Source organism: Opisthorchis viverrini, assembly GCF_000715545.1.
Source record: "Opisthorchis viverrini unplaced genomic scaffold opera_v5_6, whole genome shotgun sequence".
Taxonomy (NCBI): domain Eukaryota; kingdom Metazoa; phylum Platyhelminthes; class Trematoda; order Opisthorchiida; family Opisthorchiidae; genus Opisthorchis; species Opisthorchis viverrini.
In genome coordinates this window covers 2,539,516-2,561,340 of record NW_008751662.1, presented here as the reverse complement: position 1 = coordinate 2,561,340, position 21,825 = coordinate 2,539,516, and the positions used below count along the sequence as shown (strand labels likewise).

Below are 21,825 nucleotides of genomic sequence, written 5' to 3'. Positions count from 1 at the left end.
CTTGCTCTCGGTAAAGACTGGAACAAGCTTAATGTCTTGTGGGCATCCACGCTTCCAGGACTCCATAGTCCGTTAATTGTCTCCGTTTGCAAGGCATACATCTGTAGGCATTCGGTTTTTATGAGATCCGCTTTATTACAGAGAATCAAAACTCTCCAGATAAAAATCCCCTCAAATAGGTGAGCAGTGATGAATTACTAAAGCTTTAACCAGTAGCGTGGCATGTGAACGAGCTTTAAGGGATGAAGGTGTGTAACGGTGATACTACTGATGGGGGGCACGCGAGTAGTATGTGATGTTCGTAGAATTTCGCTTTGCGTCTATTGAGAAAGGAAGATCTGTTGCGGAATTCGTGGAGCCACTTTGCAACATTTGCTTGGATTTGACCGACGAATGAGTGGAGTCAATGAATCTCCAGGAAAGTTCAAGAAGACTCGTTCGGGAGAAGATGAGTGTCCAGTTTTTGTAAATAAGATGCAAATTAAAGTTTTGCTTCCCCGTTCACTGGTCTGTAACCGGTCAGTTGACATTTCCTAGTAAATGACTCCGCAGCGAAGGCCTTCTTTCTTTTATTTTCAATGTGAATGCCTCTAATTTCAAAGATGCAGCTACCGGCGGAATGATCCGCAAGTTGATGGCCTCTTTCGGAATGTTTTTCTACATCCACACAGGTCATGTCAGGATGCTGGAAATGCAAACGTGCCGGTGTGAAGTTCGATCCATTGGATGTGGAGAACACAGGAGAGGGGACACCTGTGGCGAACGATGATTTGAAACCTAATAAAGAAGAAGTTCCCGAAAGTTGCCCGAAAAAGAACAGAGTAACGTGTAAATACTTGATCGAGTAAGTCAGTTTTTATCTGCTAGCAACGACTGAAATGAAAACCGATTTGGACATCGGGCAGTACACGTATGACTTACAAAAATCGTCTGTTAGCTTGTTCTTACGATGATTTAGGTAACTTGCCAGTTTAGCACGGAGTTGATTCATCCCATTTCATTAATGGGTTGTACTGAGTGACTCCTGGGTCGATAGAGAGGGTCCTCTAAATAGGAGCAAGCTATTTGAGTTCCGTCTTGACGTACGTTAACCATGACCATCAAAAATGAAAATCTGAACGAAAGCACAAATCGTTTCGCTTTTATCCCTGTTTCACTTGCTATATCAATTTGTATAGTAATGATAGTATTAATCGTTCAGCTGTAACACCCTTCCGGTGCCCAGCTTCCATGCCAGCACCCGAAGGAAGCATGAAAAAAGGCTGAGATACTGTAGGTTGACGAAGCCTAGATAGAAGTATTCAAGATACGGAGGTTGGGTTCAAACTACGGATCTTCTGAGCAGTATTTTTGAGCCTTAACCATTGAAATACTTCTCGCTCTACAATCCAGATGAATGAGGTCCAAATCAGGCAGATACGACTGGTGATATTACCACAAACTCGTAAACAATTTCTCGTTAGTTCGTCCCATACAAATTGGACCTGCACGATAAATACCTCATTTTCGACTGTATAGTCATACATTTTCGCTGAATGGCGCTTTAGGTATCACTGATTTGTGTCAAAAACACTCATCACATGCATGCAGAGACCATTTTAAGTCACCGGGGATTCTATTTCAAAGAAAACTTTACACTTTAGGCAAAGACGAAGCGCGACTGAAACAAACACTTGAAAACGCTATTGCTCCTACGGAGCCTTTCATGAACTCCTCACAGGTTACAAAAATGAAAAATCGAAAAGTTGTGGTAATAGTGATATTCGGCAGATACGATTATTTCAGGCATTGGTGTTTGCGGGATTTTCTAGAATACATCCTCACTTGACTCTCGTTTGAACAAAGTTTTTCCTTCAAATCAGTCATCAGGAGGTCACTATTATAAGACTTCAGGTGAGTAGACTTCACCGTCTGTATAAAATTTGGTGTTCAGGTAGATTATGAGGTTGATAGGAACTTGAAGATTACGTTTAGCTGGACAGCTCCAAGAAGGACAAATCCTGTAGTAGGATGCAGAACGTCTTCATCGACTTAATGGGTCGCATTGAACTATGATTCAGCACAATGAATATCGACCTTTGTGATGCACATTCAATTGAAGAATTAGACAAACGACAGAATCAGGTGAATTTCAGCTGACTGTCCTGTCAACACCGCTTAATTTGTGTTTATCCCAACGTAAAGTAACAGAAAAGTGACATATACCGCCCAGTCACGTTTGGAGTGACTGCCGTCCAACTCTCATATCCAACGATCTATATTCCATCACTCAGTACGAGTTACTAGGTATACTTGAAGGCATACGATAAGGCTCAGTTCTGAGTATATCGCATCAGCTAGTTAGCTTCCACATCTATGAAGCTCCTCAAAAAAGAGAAACTTGAAAACCTGTGTAACATAAAGTGATGGAGTACGGGAACGTGTACATTCCGCACTAAAATTAGCATTAAAGCGATAAGGCTCAGTTCCGAGTATACCGCATCAGCTAGTTAGCTTCCACATCTATAAAACTCCTCAAAAAAAAGATAAACTTGAAAACCTGTGTAACATAACATACGGGAACGTGCACATTCCGCACTAAAATTAGCATTAAGTGAAGGAGACATGACATGAAGGACTGTACAAATTCACTGTAGACGATCTACCCTCATTCGGATGAGTAGGTTTCGATCCAACAGGGAATCGCCGGTCCGCTAAGATGTTAACGACAGTGATAAGTCCGGGTCTTCTGAGGATGTCTTGATAATAGACCGAGTTTTGTCCTTATAAGTTGTGCGCATGTGTATCTGTCAGCATAGTAATACTGTCTCATGGTTAAATAGTGTTCGCTCAATCGTCACAGCTGTTTTTTACTACATACCCTACGCCAACTCCCGAGAATTGAACTAGGGTTCTGTTTAGCGAAAAACACTCATTTACATAGCAATTTCGTTTTGACGTGAAACTCACCTGGAACTCGGCTGGAATTCTCGTTTGTGGTGTCTTCAAGTTGCACCAGGCCGCCTTATGTTTCAGTTGGCACGATATCCGAGATGCTCCGACATGTGTATAGATATAATACATTACTCATAAGGTTGCTCAAAACATCATAAACGAGAGATTCAGCCAGGTATCCCGTCAAAACCAAACTGGTAAGCAAATGAGTGCATTTCTCTAGTTTCGTGCAATTTGGTTTCAAGTAGAGTATAAGGTTGATGGAACCTCGGGGACTATGCTTACCTGATGAGCCTCAGGAAGGGCGAAACCGGTGGTGGGCTATCGAAGAATTTTCAGCAACCTTATGAGTAGTGTATTACGTCGACGCGGTTCTGTTTCCCATTCATTCGGCCAATAATTCAACTCTCATTGAATATCAACCCCTTGGTTTTTCACCATCTCTTGCATCAGACAACTTCGCACACTTGTCATCGATACCTCAAAGTCTGGTTACTACTACTGGCTCGGTGTCGTCTCTGCCACAGTCCTTTACAATGCCATCGTACTTCCCATGAGATCCGCCTTCACGCAGTTCCATGAGTTGTGCCATATCCTTTGGATGTCTATCGATTACGTCATCGACCTAGTTTACCTGGCCGATATATTCGTTGGCGCAAGGACTGGCAAGTTATTATTCATATGAATTGGTTGTTCATGAAATTGGGTCAAGACAGTTGACTAAGTCTAAACTCTGTTATTAACTGGGCCTTGGGCCTAAGTGTTTATATTTGAGCTGTGGTCGGAAAAGCAGTAATTAGTTTTTGTTACAACTCATCAGGTTAGTGTCAGCCGTGTACGTTTATTCGTAACAGATTCATACTTTTAGTCATGGATACATCCAGTAGCTAGATCGTCCGAATGAGTGAACAGCCGATTAGGCCCAGATTTATGCCTAATTCGTATTCTTTAACAGTGTGGATGGTCAGCAGGCACGGGGTGAATTGAATAAACGTCCAAAACTTCTAAAAATAGAGTCATTTATTCATTTGCACGTGATGAGTTGCAATAAAAGGCTGGGATTTTCGCGATCTATCTACAGAATCTCTCATAATAAACGCAAAAAATAATATTATGTTAAAAATTTAACGTTAATTTAAACATCTACTATTTTTATTTGGACATGCATACATTATGGAGGTTGATTGTAAATAAAGTGACACTACAAAAGATGTTGAAAAAACCGCCTGTTCCTCCTATAACAAGTTGAAGGTGGTATGAGATGTGAGACAGCATGTTTAACTTCTTCAAGTGTCACCCGCGCATACCCCTCCTCAATTCTTGCTCTTAACTCCACGAAATTCTTCGGTTTATTTTCATAGTATATGCGAGCCTTGATTATTCTCCAAAACCAATAATCCAGAGGTGTGAGATTGGGTGACCTTGCTGGCTAAAAGTTTGGCAATCCATGAGCAATGTTTCTGTCAGAAAGTTGCTCTCGGAGGTAAGTTCTCACTTGGTTTGAGTGGTGGGGTGGAGTGCCATCTTGTTGAAAGACGGTCGATGACTTCTTGTGCTGCTTGAGTTGCGGGATAACATGCGCCTGCAGCATATGGAGGTAACTGTCGCCGGAAACCGTGGCATCAAAGAAAAAGGGACGCAGTAGACACTTTGAGCAGAATCCCATCCATACAGGGAGATGAGGGGAGTGGAGATTATGGATGAGGTACTCGTGAGGAGCTTCACGGGACCATATCACGCAATTTTGCTTGTTGATTATGCCATCCACAGAAAAATTTGCTTCATTGCTCCATAAAATGTTGGGAACGTTTTCTCCATTGCTCAGCAGCCAGTTAGCGAACATGACACGTTGCTCCTTGTCTTCTTCCGTGATGTTTTGTAATAAAGTGAAATGATACGGGTAGAGATAAAGGTGGCGTCTCATAATACGATGCACGCTGGCGTGGGGAATGCCGTTCAACTGAGACATCTGAGTTATTGACGAAGATGCCATGGTGCTCTGGGACTGAAGTTGCTCGACGGCATTCTGTACAATCACTCAGAGACTTTCTCCCTTTGCCACGAAACTTCACTACAGATCCAGTGGACTCAAATTTCGCAATCAAGCGTGTAATGGTCGACACGGCGAAAGGATCTTTGATGAGACCATGTTTGGTTTTGTAACCACGAAGTGCAGCAGTGGTGCGCTTTCACCAAGGGAATAATAGAGTTTCACAATTTCAATGCGCGCACTGAGATCTGTCTTAAGCAGAAAAAATGTCGGCACTCGCACACAAAACCTCTTTTGTGTGACTACTAATAATAAAAAATTTTGTTACCCTCTCTCTGATTGGCTAAGCTCACTTATCCATCAAACTGTGCGTCTATTATGAAACACCCTGTACATCTTTGTTAGGAGGTTTTGTCCGGCAAATTCTAGAGTACACTGTGCTAACTGGGACTGTTTGGATAATGTGTACCGCACATGGTATTGTTTCCAAATGTTCATCCATTTGAAAAGATTACGATAAAGTACTTACCGTCGACCAAACACTGCGCATGGTACTCAACTATGTTCTCGAAGGGGCTACTTCTTCTTGAGAAGGATGGCCAACTCCATCAAACACTAGAAAAGGAGAACGTCCGTCGTATTGGTATGGTTGAAACAGTTGTTTTGGGCACACAAGGGACTATTTAGATTTGGTTCGACCAACTACTCCAGAAGTTCAGTTTGGTGGAAACCATACCTTTTAAACACCTTCAAGGATTGGGAGAATCACGGGGACATTATATCCGACAGCGGCAGAAGAATACAATCTTTCTACAAATTTTTTGCACCTTTTTTTCAAGTCTCACGTTCTCAGCTTGTAGTTTTGAGCCGTGCTACAGTAGACATGAAAAGGAAGACGATATCTTGGCATATATAGCCCACGGCGTGGCTCTGAAGTACCTGCTGCACAACCTCGTTACGCCCTCCAAAACCAGCAAAATTTTTGAAACCAACAGCCAAATAGCTCTGTTCACAGCCAAGCAATACATTGCGTTCTTTATTCTGATGCACGTGGCCCTTACTACCCAGTGATGTGCCAAGAGTGGTACGAATTGGCGAACTTTGATCGAACCTTTGAGATTCGTGCACTGACTTCAGAAGACACTGCCGTCAAAGCCAACGCAAGGAGCAAAGTTTGGTGAAGCTCTTGGAAACCCACAGTATTATCCTTGAGTTACGACGCCACTCCGCTTTTAGTCGCACGATTCATATCATGTGCTCACGTGATAGCTAGCCTAACGAGTGGCTCCGGGTGGCTCATTCAAATTGTGATATGCTTCAATTTCTGAGCAGATTGCTAACAGCCCAATGTTTCTATGAGGAAATTCCAAAATTCCAATGGAACAGGCTAACCAGGGTATTGCTTAGTTGAATCTCCCAAAACATTCGTGGGTTGTGCACGGTTGGTGACTTCCAACAAGGGGGTTCATGAGCGTCACGGAGGGCAATTACCCCGTCCAGTAATAGGGGCCTGGTGGTTCGATTCCACTTCTAGGTCTGTCCTTCGGCTCACGCCATGTGACGAAATACCTGTGCAAGGCTCATGGGCTCTTTAACACACATGAATATCCCGACCGAGGTTTTGGGTGAACCTTTGTATGCTGCATAGACTGCTTACAGAGAGCAACTCATGGTCGAAACTTTCAAATCTGATGGAGTAATTTCCACTCTTGGGTTTATAGAACGTTAAGGTTTTGATTTTTGTTCTGGCATTATGGCTTATCTGATGCACCCGCATCATAAATCGTTATCACGCATTGGTTGTGCCCTTGATAAAGCAAGTATTAGAGTCAGAAATTCACTGGCCGTTGTCAAAACGATTTAAAAATAACCTCTTGGGAGGGCCAGTTGTCCTTATTGCTCTAAGGGTGTGGCAACTTGCATTCCCAATAAAACAAGAAACCAGAATTAAACAGTTGGTAGTGAGGAGATTTGGGCTTTTTGTGGTTAGTTCATCCTGCAAGTGAAGCCAGTCTATGCTGAAAAGCCGAGAAGCACTGTACAGCTGTTTCACCCTTATTGGGAATCTTCAGCTGTGCGCATCTCACGAAACTCCGAAGAGTCTCGAACCCGAGACCTCCCGGTTAGTAGTTTGAACACTTAGCCGTTCGACCACGAGTGGCTGATCAGCAGCGTGATTAACTCTCACTTAGACAGGATATAGCGCCGCTCATCCTTCAATCACGGGATCCACATCACGTGCTCCCACATGCTGACTGGCTCCTCGAGCAACGACTTCTCAAATAGACGTTTCATGAGATGCGCACTGCTGATGATTCCCAATAAGGATGAAACAGCTGTACAGTGCTTCTCGGCTCTTCAGCATAGATTGGCTTCACTTGCAGGATGAACTAACCACAAAGAAGTGAACAGTCTTCCACAGCTTAAATGACAGGACAATGCGTCGAAGATATCATGCTACTAATATCTCTGAGTAGCTCAGAAGAAAAATATATGCACAAGACGAAGAAAACCACTAAAGAAGCGCGTCAGCACTTGACACGTCATGTAGACTCTGCGACTGCGACTAAAGGATTGGTGGCCCCATATCCTAAGTGCGAGTTAAGCACACTGCTCATCGGTCACTTGCGGCCGAATGATTAAGTGTTCACAGTCCTAGCCTGGAGATCGCGTGTTCGAAACCCTTTGGAGTTTGGTGAGATTTGTACTACCGGTGGTTCCCAATAAGAACAAAACATCTGCACAGTGTTGCTCGGATTTCACGCACAGACTAGCTCCAGCGACAGGGCGAAATCTCCTCACATTACTGATCAAATTCGAGTGGTAAAATGTGCATAGCTCCATCGTTCCGTTTGTGAGTCAGCCCTTTTGACCAGGTCGAATTACGGACTGTCCTTTTGGAATACAAAAATGAGGAATTATGGCAGCAGTTCATCAACCTATTAGCCTACAGTTTGTTACATGAAAAAAAGAAGATATTTTGAGCTGTTCTGAAACCAAGGGGGTGTTACGAGACCGAGGATTCTGCACTACATTGGTGGAATGGTGTTGTATCTTGCTGAACGGTAGTGCAACTCTGTATCGGTCCATTGGCTTCCTGCTCCGCCCACTATGATATATCAAAAAGCACGGTAGCTCTACACAGCCTTTCATGGAGACAAAAGGAAAATTATTACAGCTGTATTTATAGGGTAATCACGGGGTGTTCCCCAAGGTCGTGCTAGAATCTCCGTGATGGGGCGAGAAGCGTCGAGTCAGAGATGCTCGATCCGGATTGGCTGGCATTCTAGCTAATCAGGGCATGCCTTCGTTTGGTCCGTGTCCTGCACGTCCAAATGATGTCCAAATGATGTGATGTTCGGTTATTAGGGACGGCTGGCCTCCGAACAAATAGTATCACGGTTCAAATTCTGGAGGCAATGAAGTATATTGCTGAAAATGAGCCATCCGTACATTTTTGCTGATTAAACTACTGTACAGCCTATACTTCTATGAGGTCATTGTGAAAGTTTCACACATTTGTGCACGCAAGAGGTGAACGAACTGTCTCCCCGTTCGGCGGCGAAAACCTGGACGTTAACTGCCAAGTTCAAAGAAAAAGGTGTACAGCTATCGGATCAATAATTCACCCGAGCTAACAGTATTTCAACATACAGTGAACAACTGAGCCTGAGTGGTTTTTCAAAGACAACATCCAGAGACAATACTCTGTATTCACGTTTTGCGTTCGTACTAGCTCCTTTCGCAGAGTTTAACATGTTTTATCTGTAATTATAATCGTCATATACCTAATGTGATCACCCTCCACCAAGATACCGATAATTATGATGATTACGTATGTTTGCCTGTCTTAGACCAAATGAAAAGTCGCAGACTTTTGTCATTATTCCATCCTTTCCACGTTCAACTAAATGATGTCGTGTAAAAAAGTTGTTTGCACGGCAGTTTACAGCCGTTTATACATCTAATTTCTTCATCTATACCAGTCTACTCACATTACTCTGTTAGCATGCTGTATCAACAGTACATCTGATCAGCATCGTTGGTCGATCACTCTGAAATAGTGTTTCCCATGTAAATATTCCCCACGACTGACTATCTTTCTAATTCTTTTATTTGTGTAGGCTACCTTGATCAGGGCCTGCTTGTACGCGATGTGATGCAGCTGCGCAAAGCTTACATCAAGCGGCGTGATTTCATCTGGGACATGCTTGCAATTATCCCTACTGACCTACTCTACCTCGTACCATCTCTACACCACTATGCAGCCTGGGTGCGACTAAACCGACTTTTTAAAATCTATCGTTTTTTTGAATTTGTTGATCGAACCGAAACGCGAACCAACCGTCCAAACATATTCCGTATTTCCAATTTGACGATGAACATCATGGTACTTATTCACTTGAATGCGTGCATATACTTCGGCTTCAGCAAGGCAACAGGTAACGTTGAATCTTCTCACACAGTGGTTGTTTTTTTTCATTCAGATCAGTTTGATACCACTTGAATACCACGGTGCAGTCACATTACAGAAAAGGGCGATTCTCTAATCGTCCCTCTCTAACGAACATGTCCTCAGGTCCTCAGGTAATGTATATGAACGCAGTACCTAAGAAGGGCGCCCGTTGGAAAACAGAAAGGACAAAAGTTAGTTGTTTGGCGGTGATATTCGCTACGCAACAGTTCCCTTCTATGAATAATGACTACCGGATACATTAGTAGAAGCCGACTCTTCCCAGCCGATCAATAGGACAGATCGCTTCATCAGACCACTAATGGGTGCACCATTATGTTTCACGTTCCGAACTATGCGCTTAGTGTACATCCATAAGTGGGCCGTCTTAAGCTATCTTTGCGGTGATTCTAACAGATCGCTTCATTAGACCAAAAATGGGTGCACCGTTATGGTTCACGTTCCGAACTATGCGTTTGGTGTACATCCATAAGTGAGCCGTCTTAAGCTATCTTTGCGGTGATTCACCCGTGGAGTAAACTGCCTGAAATGATGCATGCAGTATTCCTATGACAAGAACAGAACTACACTAGCTTTCTCCAATTCCATCCTGCAACCTGTTACCACGCGAATCGTCAGGAATCCAAAAAACGTTTCCTTTATTTGAAGTTGTCTTCACTAATTTTAAGTGCAAACAAGATGGAACTTAACACCCATGACTGGTTTTACCGGCCAGTTGACGCTAGCGCGTTCACTCACTTCGTTTTCACCAAAGTCGCTCAATAAATGTGTTGCGCCGTGCGCCAATCCTGTAAACTGTTCACCCATTGGCTGAATCTCACGATAACATAGTAAGGGTAACAGACTCGCCTCGCATGTCAGGTGACCGGAATTCAAATCAACTATAAGCGCTTCTGATAAAATCTAATAAGAGTAAAAGTCGGGTCCATTGCTTCTTCTATGTGATTTGGACTCATCAGGACAGGAGGAAGACTGTCCATAGATTTGTGTGTAAATGCAATTTCGGAGAATTTCGCAGCCCCCAAACGTTATCATATTAAGTGGCTACAGCCACTAAAGTAGAGCCAACAAAATCGCTCCGTAAATGAAGCAAATAGTGGGGGTGATCCGAACATGCATCTCATGCTGAATTTTTGCCGAAACCTCGTCTCCAAATTTCTGACCATTTCAGTCTTCGCTACCTAGTAGATGCTCCCACTCACGTGACAAATTCGTGGTTATATTTGCCAACTTTACTATGCGCGCAAAAACGTAAGCACTACAATTGAAAAATGATGCTCATACAACACGGTAGAGTCCAGTTTTTACCTTCAGTCGAACAATTTATTGACAGCTGAAGGGCTTGGAAGCCCCCAGATGGGAGAAGATCTACTTGAAAAAGGAAGAAAACATAGAACGATTTAGTAAATCACGTCGTTCGGTGCTGGACCCTCAACATATTTAGGTTTCTTGATAAAGTCCGTACAAAAGCTATGTGCAAAAATCTGGACAGTCCCACGTGAAAACCAGATTTCGCCCCTGACACTAGTCACGAGCGCCCTGACGGTCAGTTTAACTTGAATCCCATCCTATTTCTGACAGATTTGTTGACGTAAGTCTGAAATGAACCACTAATGCGCCATACACCCAGCTTAAAAATGAATACAGACGAGCTAACACTGCTTCACTTCTCTGCTGATTGTAACAGCAACGCAGGCTTTTTTATTAGTGATTTGCATAGTTCAGTCCATACGACACGCACAATTGTATATAAGGATAAAGAGATACATTCTTTTGCAAACCAATAAATTTTTGCGGGAGGCCCACCTGGAACCCAGCTGAATCTCTCGTTTATAAAGTTTCTAAACAACTGGATGTGTTGCACTAGGCTGTCTCGTGTTTCAGGTGGTACCATATTCCAATTATCGCCAAACATGTGTCTTCGTTATGCACTACTCATTAAATCGCCGAAAACTCTTCGACAGCCCACGACTGGTTTCGCCATTCTTGGGGCTCATCAGGTAGACACAGTCCCCGAGTTTCCATCAGCCTTATGTACTACTTGAACACAAAGTGCACGAAACTGGCGAAATACACTCACTTGCGTTTTGCCGGAGACTCACCTGGAACTCAGCTGATACTCGTCTATAATGGTTCTACGCAAGTGAATTGGTTGTCGAAAAGTTTCCAGCAACCTTATGAGTAGTGCATCACGTACATATAAGCTTAGTTTACCAGGGTATAGCCCATCTGTCGTTCACGGCAATCTCTCACAAACCGCAAATCAGCGTTTTTGACGCAAGTGTGTCCAAGTGTGAAGTTTATTTATTTATTTATCTTTTATCCTAAAACGAGACACGGTCAAAGTGGTTCTGGTTGCCAAGGCGATGGATATGTATTCATCCTGTTCAAGCCCCACTGAAAGTTTAAATTTCTAGCAACGTGTTCCGTATTGGTCCACAACTATCAAACTCGAACTCTGTGTAAATTTGCTACTATTCATTCGTACTTGGCAGGTTTGGGCGCGAATTCCTTTGTCTATCCACCACGACCTAACGAGGAAATCTCAGATTTGCCGCACAACTATAGTGCACGTTGGGATCGTTTGTTCTCACAATATGTCTACAGTTTTTACTGGTCAACGCTGATACTGACCACTATTGGTGAGACTCCAAAGCCGGTGGAAAATGCCGAATACATATTCATCACAATCGACTTTCTAGCCGGCGTGCTGATATTCGCAACTGTTGTCGGTAATGTGGGTGCTATGATAACAAACATGAATGCAGCCAGAACGGAATTTCAAAACCGCATGGATGGCGTTAAACGGTAAGTTTTCGAGCTGCGAGTGTCGGACTGGTATTGGTTCCTTGGATGTCTCCCAAGAAGTTCTGTTTAGCGAACTAATCTCGCTCGCAGACTTACGTGAATTCTGACTGGTTGCAATTTTGGGGTTTTGCGGGATAGGTATGTTTGTTCATTGCCACACCACTCTCGTTTGAACGGCCGTGTTCTTGTTCTGGCGTAATTATTCCGGTGAGCCCACACCAAGAGGAGGCACCGGACAGGAGTTTCGCTTTTATTAGAGCTCATCAGCAGTGCATATCGAATATCCGTACCGAGATTTGAACCCCGGACATCTGACATGCGAGGCGAGCGTGTGATCACTATTCCACCAAAGCAAGTTGGACGCATCTAAATTATCATATCCGAACAGGCGAACGTGTTCACATTCGAGCGATGTGATTGGTGTGCCCGGCTCATTGGACGACGATCCAGTAACTGTCCTGGTTGTGACGATCAAGTCCAGTGCCTTGGTGTGGACTCACCGGAATAATTATGCCAGAACAGGAACACGGCCGTTCAAACAAGAGTGGCGTGGCTATGAACAAAAATTCTGACTGAATCTCTCGTTTGTAATATCCTTCAATTGAATGTGCTGCACAAAGGCCGCCTTCAGCTGGTACAATGTTCGAGAAATGGCAGCGCATTTTCTTGAGGAAACATCTCGAGTGGTGCTCCAACTTCTTGAATGGCTGGTGATGGAACTAAGCTAACCTGTCCTGACCATGCTTGCTCAGTGCTCACGGAAAATCCTTTGTGAACAAAATACCCACAGATCTGGCGTAAACTGTTCTGAGATTATTCGCCCTTAAAAGAATCAGTCCCCTTATCCGTGGTTAAATATAATTGCGTCTTTGTGTTCAGAGTGTAGTCCGTTTCGTGTCCCGTTAGTTCTGCAATTCGTGGACCTTTTTGTATTGCTTTAAACTGACTCGATCTAGCATGATTGCTTCTCTAGTGTCGTAATCCTGGCGAAGATCGTCTTTCTCCGGTTGGTAATTGTTGTATGTTAACTTAACTCATGGGTTTAGCCCAGGATGTCTCGAGTCACGTGATTTTTCAACAAACAGCCACAACAACTTTCTCGCTGTGCTTATCAGTACAAAATTTCACCAACAGTACAAACATATCGAAACCGTTCAGCTGGTAAAGGTCCTCCAACATTCATCCTGATGACACAGCCTTTTTCTGGGCTTCAAAAAATGAGGATCGAAATGGCTCATTAAAACAGAGGCAGATTGAAATTACTGTACCAAAACTACACTGAATGGCACGAAAATTGACGTCGCAGCTGACTACTCATGAGTAAGTTGGAGTGAAAACAACAGCGGTGAGCCATGCACAGCTAGTCCGGTGCATGGTGAACCGTGAGGATCCCATGGCGACCGAGCCACACAACATAAAACCTAAGGAACCAGAATAGTCCGTTATGAGCCTCCGGACATTTAGGAACTCTGGTAGGACCATTGAATCTTGGGGTTATTAAAGATCCCAAATTAATGGCAGAATCCCTTATTGTCAACGTTGTCGAATTAAGGCTTACAGTTAGGTAAAAATAAGTGATCTGGGTATGCTGATTATGTTGACTGAGTTGTTGCTTCTTATGGAAAACACTACTGAGTGATAAGAACAACTTTTATTGTTTAGAGTTCGAATTTAGGCCCAAAACTAATCTAAACTCAAACAAGTCAAAGAATACATTCCTTTCCAGCCAGGTTAAGGTTACACTTCAATCCAAATTCAACCACGATCTTTAGATTAGTATATCGTCTCTAATCCGCGAAAAGATAGTGTATCATGTTAAATAAATGAGGTGTCTTTTGCATGTCAGACCAGCTGCAGGCTTATCTCCATGCTTCCTGAGCAGTGGAATTTGAATCCAAAGCAATCCAACCTTAATTCGCTTCTTATTTTGAGTTAAACGTCATAAAAGGAAGTCCTTCAAAAAGTTGTGTATGTCAAATCTCTAGCACTTTGTACTCTTCTTCCAAAACATGTGACCGCGATCTTCTTGGTAAGAGACAAACAGTTCCGCTAAATAATCCCCGTTTGCCACAGTAAGTGCTTGACAAAAAACGTAAGTTACATCCGGTGACAAACTGATGACCTGTATTGAGCGAGCAGGCCTCCGCCCACTTTGTCTTATGCAAGAAGCAAAACGAGGTCAGGTTGGCAGACGATGCTCTCAACTGCCCATAAACCGATTGCTTGTTTCCATTTTGGGGTGATTCTACGAAAGCGACGTGTTCCGTGTCGATCATCATAGAATTTCGCTTGCGGAAACAATTCTCACTGAGGAAAAATTGATCTGGTAACTTGCCCGCCTCCAGATAACTTTTGAATGGAGGTTTTCCATGAAGGGATAATACTCTGTTTACTCTCTAGTATGATTGGAAATAGACAAAGGCACTTCGAAAGTTTCTTCGTTACAACAGTTTTGATAGTACTACACAACGAGCCATCCGTTTTCCTTCCGAAATGCCGAATTCCTCTTCGGAAACGAATGCTTTCTAGTTTGAGTACTTCTGTTTTAATCCAACGCGGTGTGAAACAAGCTTTTATGCATGCATACATACATACATACATACATACATACATACATACATACATACATACATACATACATACATACATACATACATACATACATACATACATACATACATACATACATACATACATACATACATACATACATACATACATACATACATACATACATACATACATACATACATACATACATACATACATACATACATACATACATACATACATACATACATACATACATACATACATACATACATACATACATACATACATACATACATACATACATACATACATACATACATTTATTAAATGCACTAAGCCGTGGACTTAATATCTAAAACATGAGCATACGACAATCATTTGCGGCTAAAAAAGGGTAGAATAATATTGTCGACCAAGGTATGGTTGGACCGAGATGTGTTTTAACAACGGGCTTTAGCTTCGAAGTTTGTGTGTATTGCGTTACTTACTGATCATGAGATTTACAAGATCACCCCTCGAGATGAATTGAGTGATGGCACTTTCGAATGAGCCAAACGGTTAAACGTGATTCCTTGTTACAATCTCCAATTGAGCCACAAAGATGCTAGAGGGCCTAGAGAAAACGAGATATATTTCCTGAATTTAATCATTTGGCCAATACATTGATCATACAAGCACAAGCGCTATGAAGTATAAAATACACAAAAGACCGGGTAGTGAGGTCAAGAGGTCAACGTGTCAAAAGGATCAATCCAATGAAACAAACAATGAGGTTAGGAACTGACTACATTCGCACGAGTTACTTGACCTCCGTATGAACAGAAACTCGTGCACATTTTAGAATTGTGCTGATCCAACTCAGAGCGTTTCTGACTCTTTCTATACTCTCAACCTGAAGACCTGCTTCTTGTGCATCCTGCATTTCACCATGTTTATGTCTGTTCTAGAAACTGTGAAATATTAGCCAGTCGCAGAAAGCATTTCTTGTTCGCTAAGTCACGAATTCCACGCTCTTCTGCGGAGCCATTTGATCACATGCAATCTAACGTCTGTGAAGGAAGTCACTCTACTCTTGCCAATCCACTCAGATATCCTGGCAAAAGTCCGTTCAGGATCAAGGAAATGATGTTACGGATGGGAAAGTGAAGGTGGATGACGGAGGCAAATGGTCGCATAATGAGAGCACCGATGTTCACGGATATGAAGCGAGTCTGCCTACCAGGATGATTCACGTTAATTGATTTAAAAACATACCAACACATACAGTCGTGCTCGCAAGATTGTGGCCTTTTACCACAAAGTTGAGTTATTTGATAAACTGGTTTGTGTCCCAAACTTCCAGACTCATCAGGGCAGTCTGGAAATTCGCGACGTGGCGAGATGGTCAGAAAAAGTAATGACGAAAAACCAGATTGGAACACTTTAAAAAAGTCTGCAAGATCATACGCAATTTCAAAGAAATATCAGAAGCGAATTACACTTATCTTCTCATTTTAACAAATGACTCAGCTGAATCTTTGCTGAATCTCTCGTTTGTGATATCTTCAACTGAGTGCGTGGCAAAAAGATCGTCTGATGTTTAAGTTGGTACGATTTTCGGGATATCGCAGTAGCGAGGGACGCTACTTGTAAAATTGCTGAAAGCCCACGAGTGGTTTGGCTTCTTTTGCAACAGGTAGGCACGACTCTTGAGTTTCCATCAACTTTATGTTTTAACACTACATACTGTACGTGATGATCTGTTATGTTGAGAAGACGTACTTTGAGCTCTCGAACATCGTACCAGCTGAAACATGAGGTTGCCTTCCGTTCAGTCCAAGAAAAACATAAACGAGTCAGCTGGGAATCAGCTGAGTTCCCCATTAAAACCAAAACGCTACGCAAGTTTGTGTATTTCACAAGTGGCGTCCAATTCGGGTTCAAGTAGCGTGCACCTAGTCAGCCCCAAGAAGGGTGTAGTTGGCTGTGAGAGGTCAAATGAATTTCAGTAATCTTAAAAGTAGTGTGCTGCCCCAGGAAGAATGATGGACATCTTATATTTTGGAAAAATGGCCTGCTAGGAATTTGGCTGTTTTTGGATAAGATATAATTTCACCTTTAGGTTTGCTGGGTGATGATCCTGCGGGCTGACGTGGGGTAACTTCAGTGGTTTTCATGTGACTATCTAATGTTGACATGTTCTTCTGCTTTGAAGTCCTTACTTTGTTAAAAGATGAAAACAGGAGATAACGCAATGACATATTAGATTGTAGTGCTTCTGGGGTCGTTTTTTCGCTAAAATAAACCTACCTGTACGTTCTTTTTAAAGATATATGGAATTCCGTAAGGTGAACAAGGCGCTAGAGATGCGAGTTATTCGCTGGTTCGACTACCTGTGGACAAACAAACAGTCTTTGGAAGAAGATACATTGAATGCATTACCAGACAAGCTGAAGGCAGAGATTGCTATTCACGTGCACTTTGATACGTTGCAACGCGTGAGCATTTTTAAGGTAAGGACCAAGTTGTCCTTGAGACTGTTCTGTTTTCAGATTTTTTTACTGTTACAATGTATGAGCATTTATTGATTTGCTTTCGCTGGTTCATTCGTGCAATCTGTTGTTTTTTTTTACTGAATTCGGTAACTTAAACAAGAAATACGGCCGATTAGATGCCTCGTGCAAAACCTTCAGGTGGTCGATTGTATCTTTTGAGACAGATTTGACTTGAGCAAAGACCAACATCTCTTGGACCGTTAGAAAGCTTTCTGTCGAAGCGCAACCAAAATGGTCCCACTAGGATCTCATCCTGTCAGCGACGTCAGTTCGTGGTGCAAAATTGTTTACCCTTGGGGATGGATCATAAGCATTGCGCATGCGACGGGTGTCTAGGTTGAATCGAACTTGCTGCCTTCCGATTAGCAGTTGAATACCACACACTATTCGACCAAGACAGGCAGGGTAGCGGCGTGCATGAATTATGGTCAAACAGGCTGTGACATAAACCACCCTTCTAGCACCTAGCTCATGACACGTGATCCAGGAAGGAATGGTTCGATGACGAAGATACAAAAGTTGTGTAGTTCTTCCCCGTGGGCATTTTACTGATTATTTCTGGGTAGGATAGTACCTAAACAATTGTCATCGCATCGTCGCTTTTTCAATTCATCCAGTACATTTTTCACCATAGCATTCCCATGTCCATTGCAGGTTCTAATGCGACCAACCCTACGTTCATTTGATACATAATTTCGAGGATCTTCACCTAAAGTCAGCATTCTGAAGGATGGCTATGGGGTATGATCAAATCTTGCTGTAAACCGATTCAGTTCGTCTCAGGCAGGTGCCCCCGAGTAGTCATTCCGCGGGTAATTTTAACGACTAACTACCAGTTAAATAAAAATATATTTCGATTTTCATGTAGGCGGTTAACACACCGAAAAATAAGCACAGAGTTCGATTTCCTAAGTGTACTTTAATCAACTTTTATGGAAATTAAACACCTACCTGCTGCTCAAAACCTAAACAACGCGCTAGCCATTCTAGGGTCATATTAATGGGAGGAATCGCCAACATTCCCAAATAAGTAGCTCAGAGGATCAACGAATTCAAAAGATTATTGAAGCTTCCATTTGAGCAGTCATCACTCGAGAAGCTACTCAGCACGTGACCACGTGATGTGGATTGCGTGATTGAAGAGTGGCCGGCACGATATGCTATCTGAAGTGCAAGTTAATCAGCCGCTTGTGGCAGCTAACTGTTCACCGTTTGGCTAAGTGTTAAGCCTACTAGCCGGGAGGTTTTGGGTTTAAACTCTTCAGAAGTTTGATGAGACGCTTAGCTTTTCAACATGGGCTGGCTTCATGTACTGGATGAAATCTCAAGTGAAACTTCCAACATCTTACACTATCATTAGTTACTACCAACACATGCGGAGAAAAGGAAACTGATTAAAAGTTGGCTGCACCTGAGAATCTGAGAGAACCTCTTGGTAGCTGTAGCCAGTAATGCGTCTCACTATGCTGGAGCAGCCGATCATTTAACCGCTTGGTTAGCAGTTTAAGTTGGAATAAAAAACCAGTCATACACCTAGCTGTTCGAATGGAAAAACTGATTTATCGATACAGATAACCAAGTCTCAGACAGAGGGTGGGAGAGAATGCAATCAGGAGCTTTAACTAAAACCAGGCTTGGTGTGGTAGGCGTACAATTGTAATTTATGACACCGCCCGCTGGCCTACGAATGGTTATCTGGTGTCCATCCAATAAAACCGCAATTTCAGGTATTTCTTTGCGCCCGAGTGTGACGCAAGTAAGGAATGAGGTTAGATTTACTGATTCCAGAGCCAATTTTTCAATATTTCTAATGAAATCCTAGTCCGGGTCAGACAGACGAGGTTAACTGGCATACGATGGAGCGAATGAGGTATCCATCGACCCAGTCGGCTGATGGGAGCAATGAGTGATGTACACGTGGATAGATCATTCCCCCGGTGATGAGTAAAATACGGACAACAGCGTTCTACTTTTTAAAGACTCCAGATGGGTGAGGAAACCTCTCAAAGACTAATAGTCCTTGAAATTATCAGGGTTTTTAAAAGAACACAGTCATATGACGCACTTAAAGCTGTCCATATATCAACCATCCAAATACCTTTGCTTTGCAAAGGTATTTTGCTTTAAAAATCAATAAACCTCTTTTTTATACACATGAATTTTGTTGTATCCGGTAGGATTCGGCCGTGTCTTGTAGTTTTTGTCTATTTGGGCGTATGTTCACAAAACATTTCTGAGAACGAAACATCTCAGCTCATGCTACAAACTTGCCATGTTTTCTGGAATCCACTTTTGATTATTCAAGCATTTTTCCGACAAACGGATGAGTTACAACGTCGTATCGAACACATTTTGATGATGCCACCCGTATACTGGGAATTAAGTTAAAGTACACAGGTATTTACCTTCCCAAAATTGGCCACAAATCTAACAACCGCTTCATCATTTTTCACCAAAAGGATTGCGATCCCGGTCTACTGGTGGAGTTAGTGCTGAAGCTCAAATTGCAAGTCTTCTCTCCAGGTGACTACATATGTCGTAAAGGTGATATTGGAAAAGAAATGTACATTGTCAAGCGTGGCAAACTGAGTGTGGTTTCAGAAGACGGGAAGACGGTTTTTGTCACCCTTGGTGAAGGTTCGGTTTTTGGGGAAATATCGATTCTCGATATTGCTGGTAAGTTCCACACGTTAGCCTCCGTCACAGTGTGATCGAAGGGAAATATTTTGTTTTGTTTCACACTTTTTAAAAGTTTGAGGCTGAGAGAAAGCCGGGCTGAGAACAGTGTTGTAGCCAGGCGCAAAAGCCAATGCAAGCGAAACAATTGGAGGTCACGTGAAAAGAATTCTGGCCTGGTACGTACTGAATATTACTCATTCTGGTCAGAATTGCAGAACAGAGTAATTTAAGTAGGTCAGACTAAATGTGATGTTTGCAAAGTTATTCTGAGCACATATGCTTTGCATAACCCAAATGTGGAAAACAGTTCGATTTTTTTCACGCAGTATAAATTCTTATGATGGTCGTAAAAGCTTCGTGAGCCGTCAGTTGCTGTCTGTTGTCCATGACATGCGTCTACTCTAGGCTGATATAGGGTCCTTGTTGTTCTCCGGGTCATTACCACCGCCGAGGCCAATAAGAGACTTCAAGTTTTGCAAGTGATTGACTCTTATCTGAGTTTCCGCCTACTTTGTTTGTTTTCACTGTTCTCCCATATTCAACTTGTGGTATTGCACTATATTCCACTGTACTGAGTTGTACTAGGTCCTACTTTATTAAACTGTGCTGTATTTTTGGATCTATTTTTGTTTTATACGTGTATGCACGAACGACTTGCCTCAAGACACTGGACAACCCAGGTGTTACATCCACATCGATGCTAGAGGTGACCACGAATGTACCGACCAAACTGTCTAACGGCTAGCCAACCTTAGGTGGATGCATCTTGTACGTCTCGTAGATGGTGCAGGCCACTAGACTACGTTTGTCTTGTAGTTGCGACTCAACTGTTCAACCATGATGGGTCACCATTGATCGTCATGGTTGTCTTAGAACCGCTTTCGTCTCGGATCTCAGTTCTTACGGCGAGTACAATGCACAAAGTTTGACATGCATGCTTCTCAACGAAACAGCGTTCGGCGTTTCCCTATTGTTCTCGATGGTCCATCGGTGCAGTACAGTGTGGCAGGCATATCCAAAAGCTGATACTAGCCTACAGAGGAAAATGTTGGTAGCTCAGGCAGCGCAAGGGTCTTTGGTTTGTTCGCTAAGCTGCTGATTGCAAACGTTTCATCACCAATCGATCGACCCCGTCCGGGGCTGACGTTCGATTGACGATTAGTGTTCGGTCGGGAGGTTCCATCGGTTGCTATGTTGAGTGGGACCATACCGCGAGGAAGTTACGCACACGAACAAAGAAACCAAACGCACCGTTAGAAGTTTGACCCCTTATCCCCGATAGCCATACACAAAGACCACGAAGGCTACAAACTGCATCTGGAAAACGCAAATATTTGGGCGCACGGAGACACGAAACATGGAATGTAATTTCTGGGATCATGGTACTCCATGGCGGACTCGATCAACTGATGCATTGGACTTAATCCAATTTACACACCACTACATGCAAGGGACCAAAATCGCGACCGAAATACTCAAGGAGAACCGAATATCGGATTCACGAACAAACAAACAAGGAACGCCTTGGAGTCAGAACAATAAACGTCACAAGCCGGAACTCGGAAGGGTCAAGAACAGAGGCTACTCAAGCATCAACCAAAGTACCAGGGCAGGGGATGTCATGATCAGGGACACGTGGAGAGTGACGAACCAGGACACAGGATAGCAGAGCAACCGATGGAACCTCACGACCGAACAACTAATCGTGGTCTAATGTCAGGCCCGGACAACAACACGTATATTAACACGCACGCAACACTACTCAACGCACAATCACCAACCCATCACTACGCACCAACATGCTCTCTAACAACGCACTGATGACGTCACCTCGTTTGGTGATGAAACGTTTG

General features: G+C 42.9%; 1 protein-coding gene across 1 annotated transcript in view; it reads left to right on the top strand.

The window, feature by feature from the left end:
• Positions 1 to 674: 674 nt before the first annotated feature.
• T265_00638 (hypothetical protein) overlaps positions 675 to 21,825 on the top strand; it is a gene marked incomplete at both ends in the record, with an annotated part of 26,286 nt that continues 5,135 nt past the window's right edge. The window contains 4 exons of the mRNA XM_009164466.1: positions 675 to 844; positions 11,967 to 12,206; positions 17,068 to 17,251; positions 19,753 to 19,969. Coding sequence (XP_009162730.1) covers positions 675 to 844; positions 11,967 to 12,206; positions 17,068 to 17,251; positions 19,753 to 19,969 — 811 coding nt within the window. The remainder of the gene's footprint in view (positions 845 to 11,966; positions 12,207 to 17,067; positions 17,252 to 19,752; positions 19,970 to 21,825) is intronic.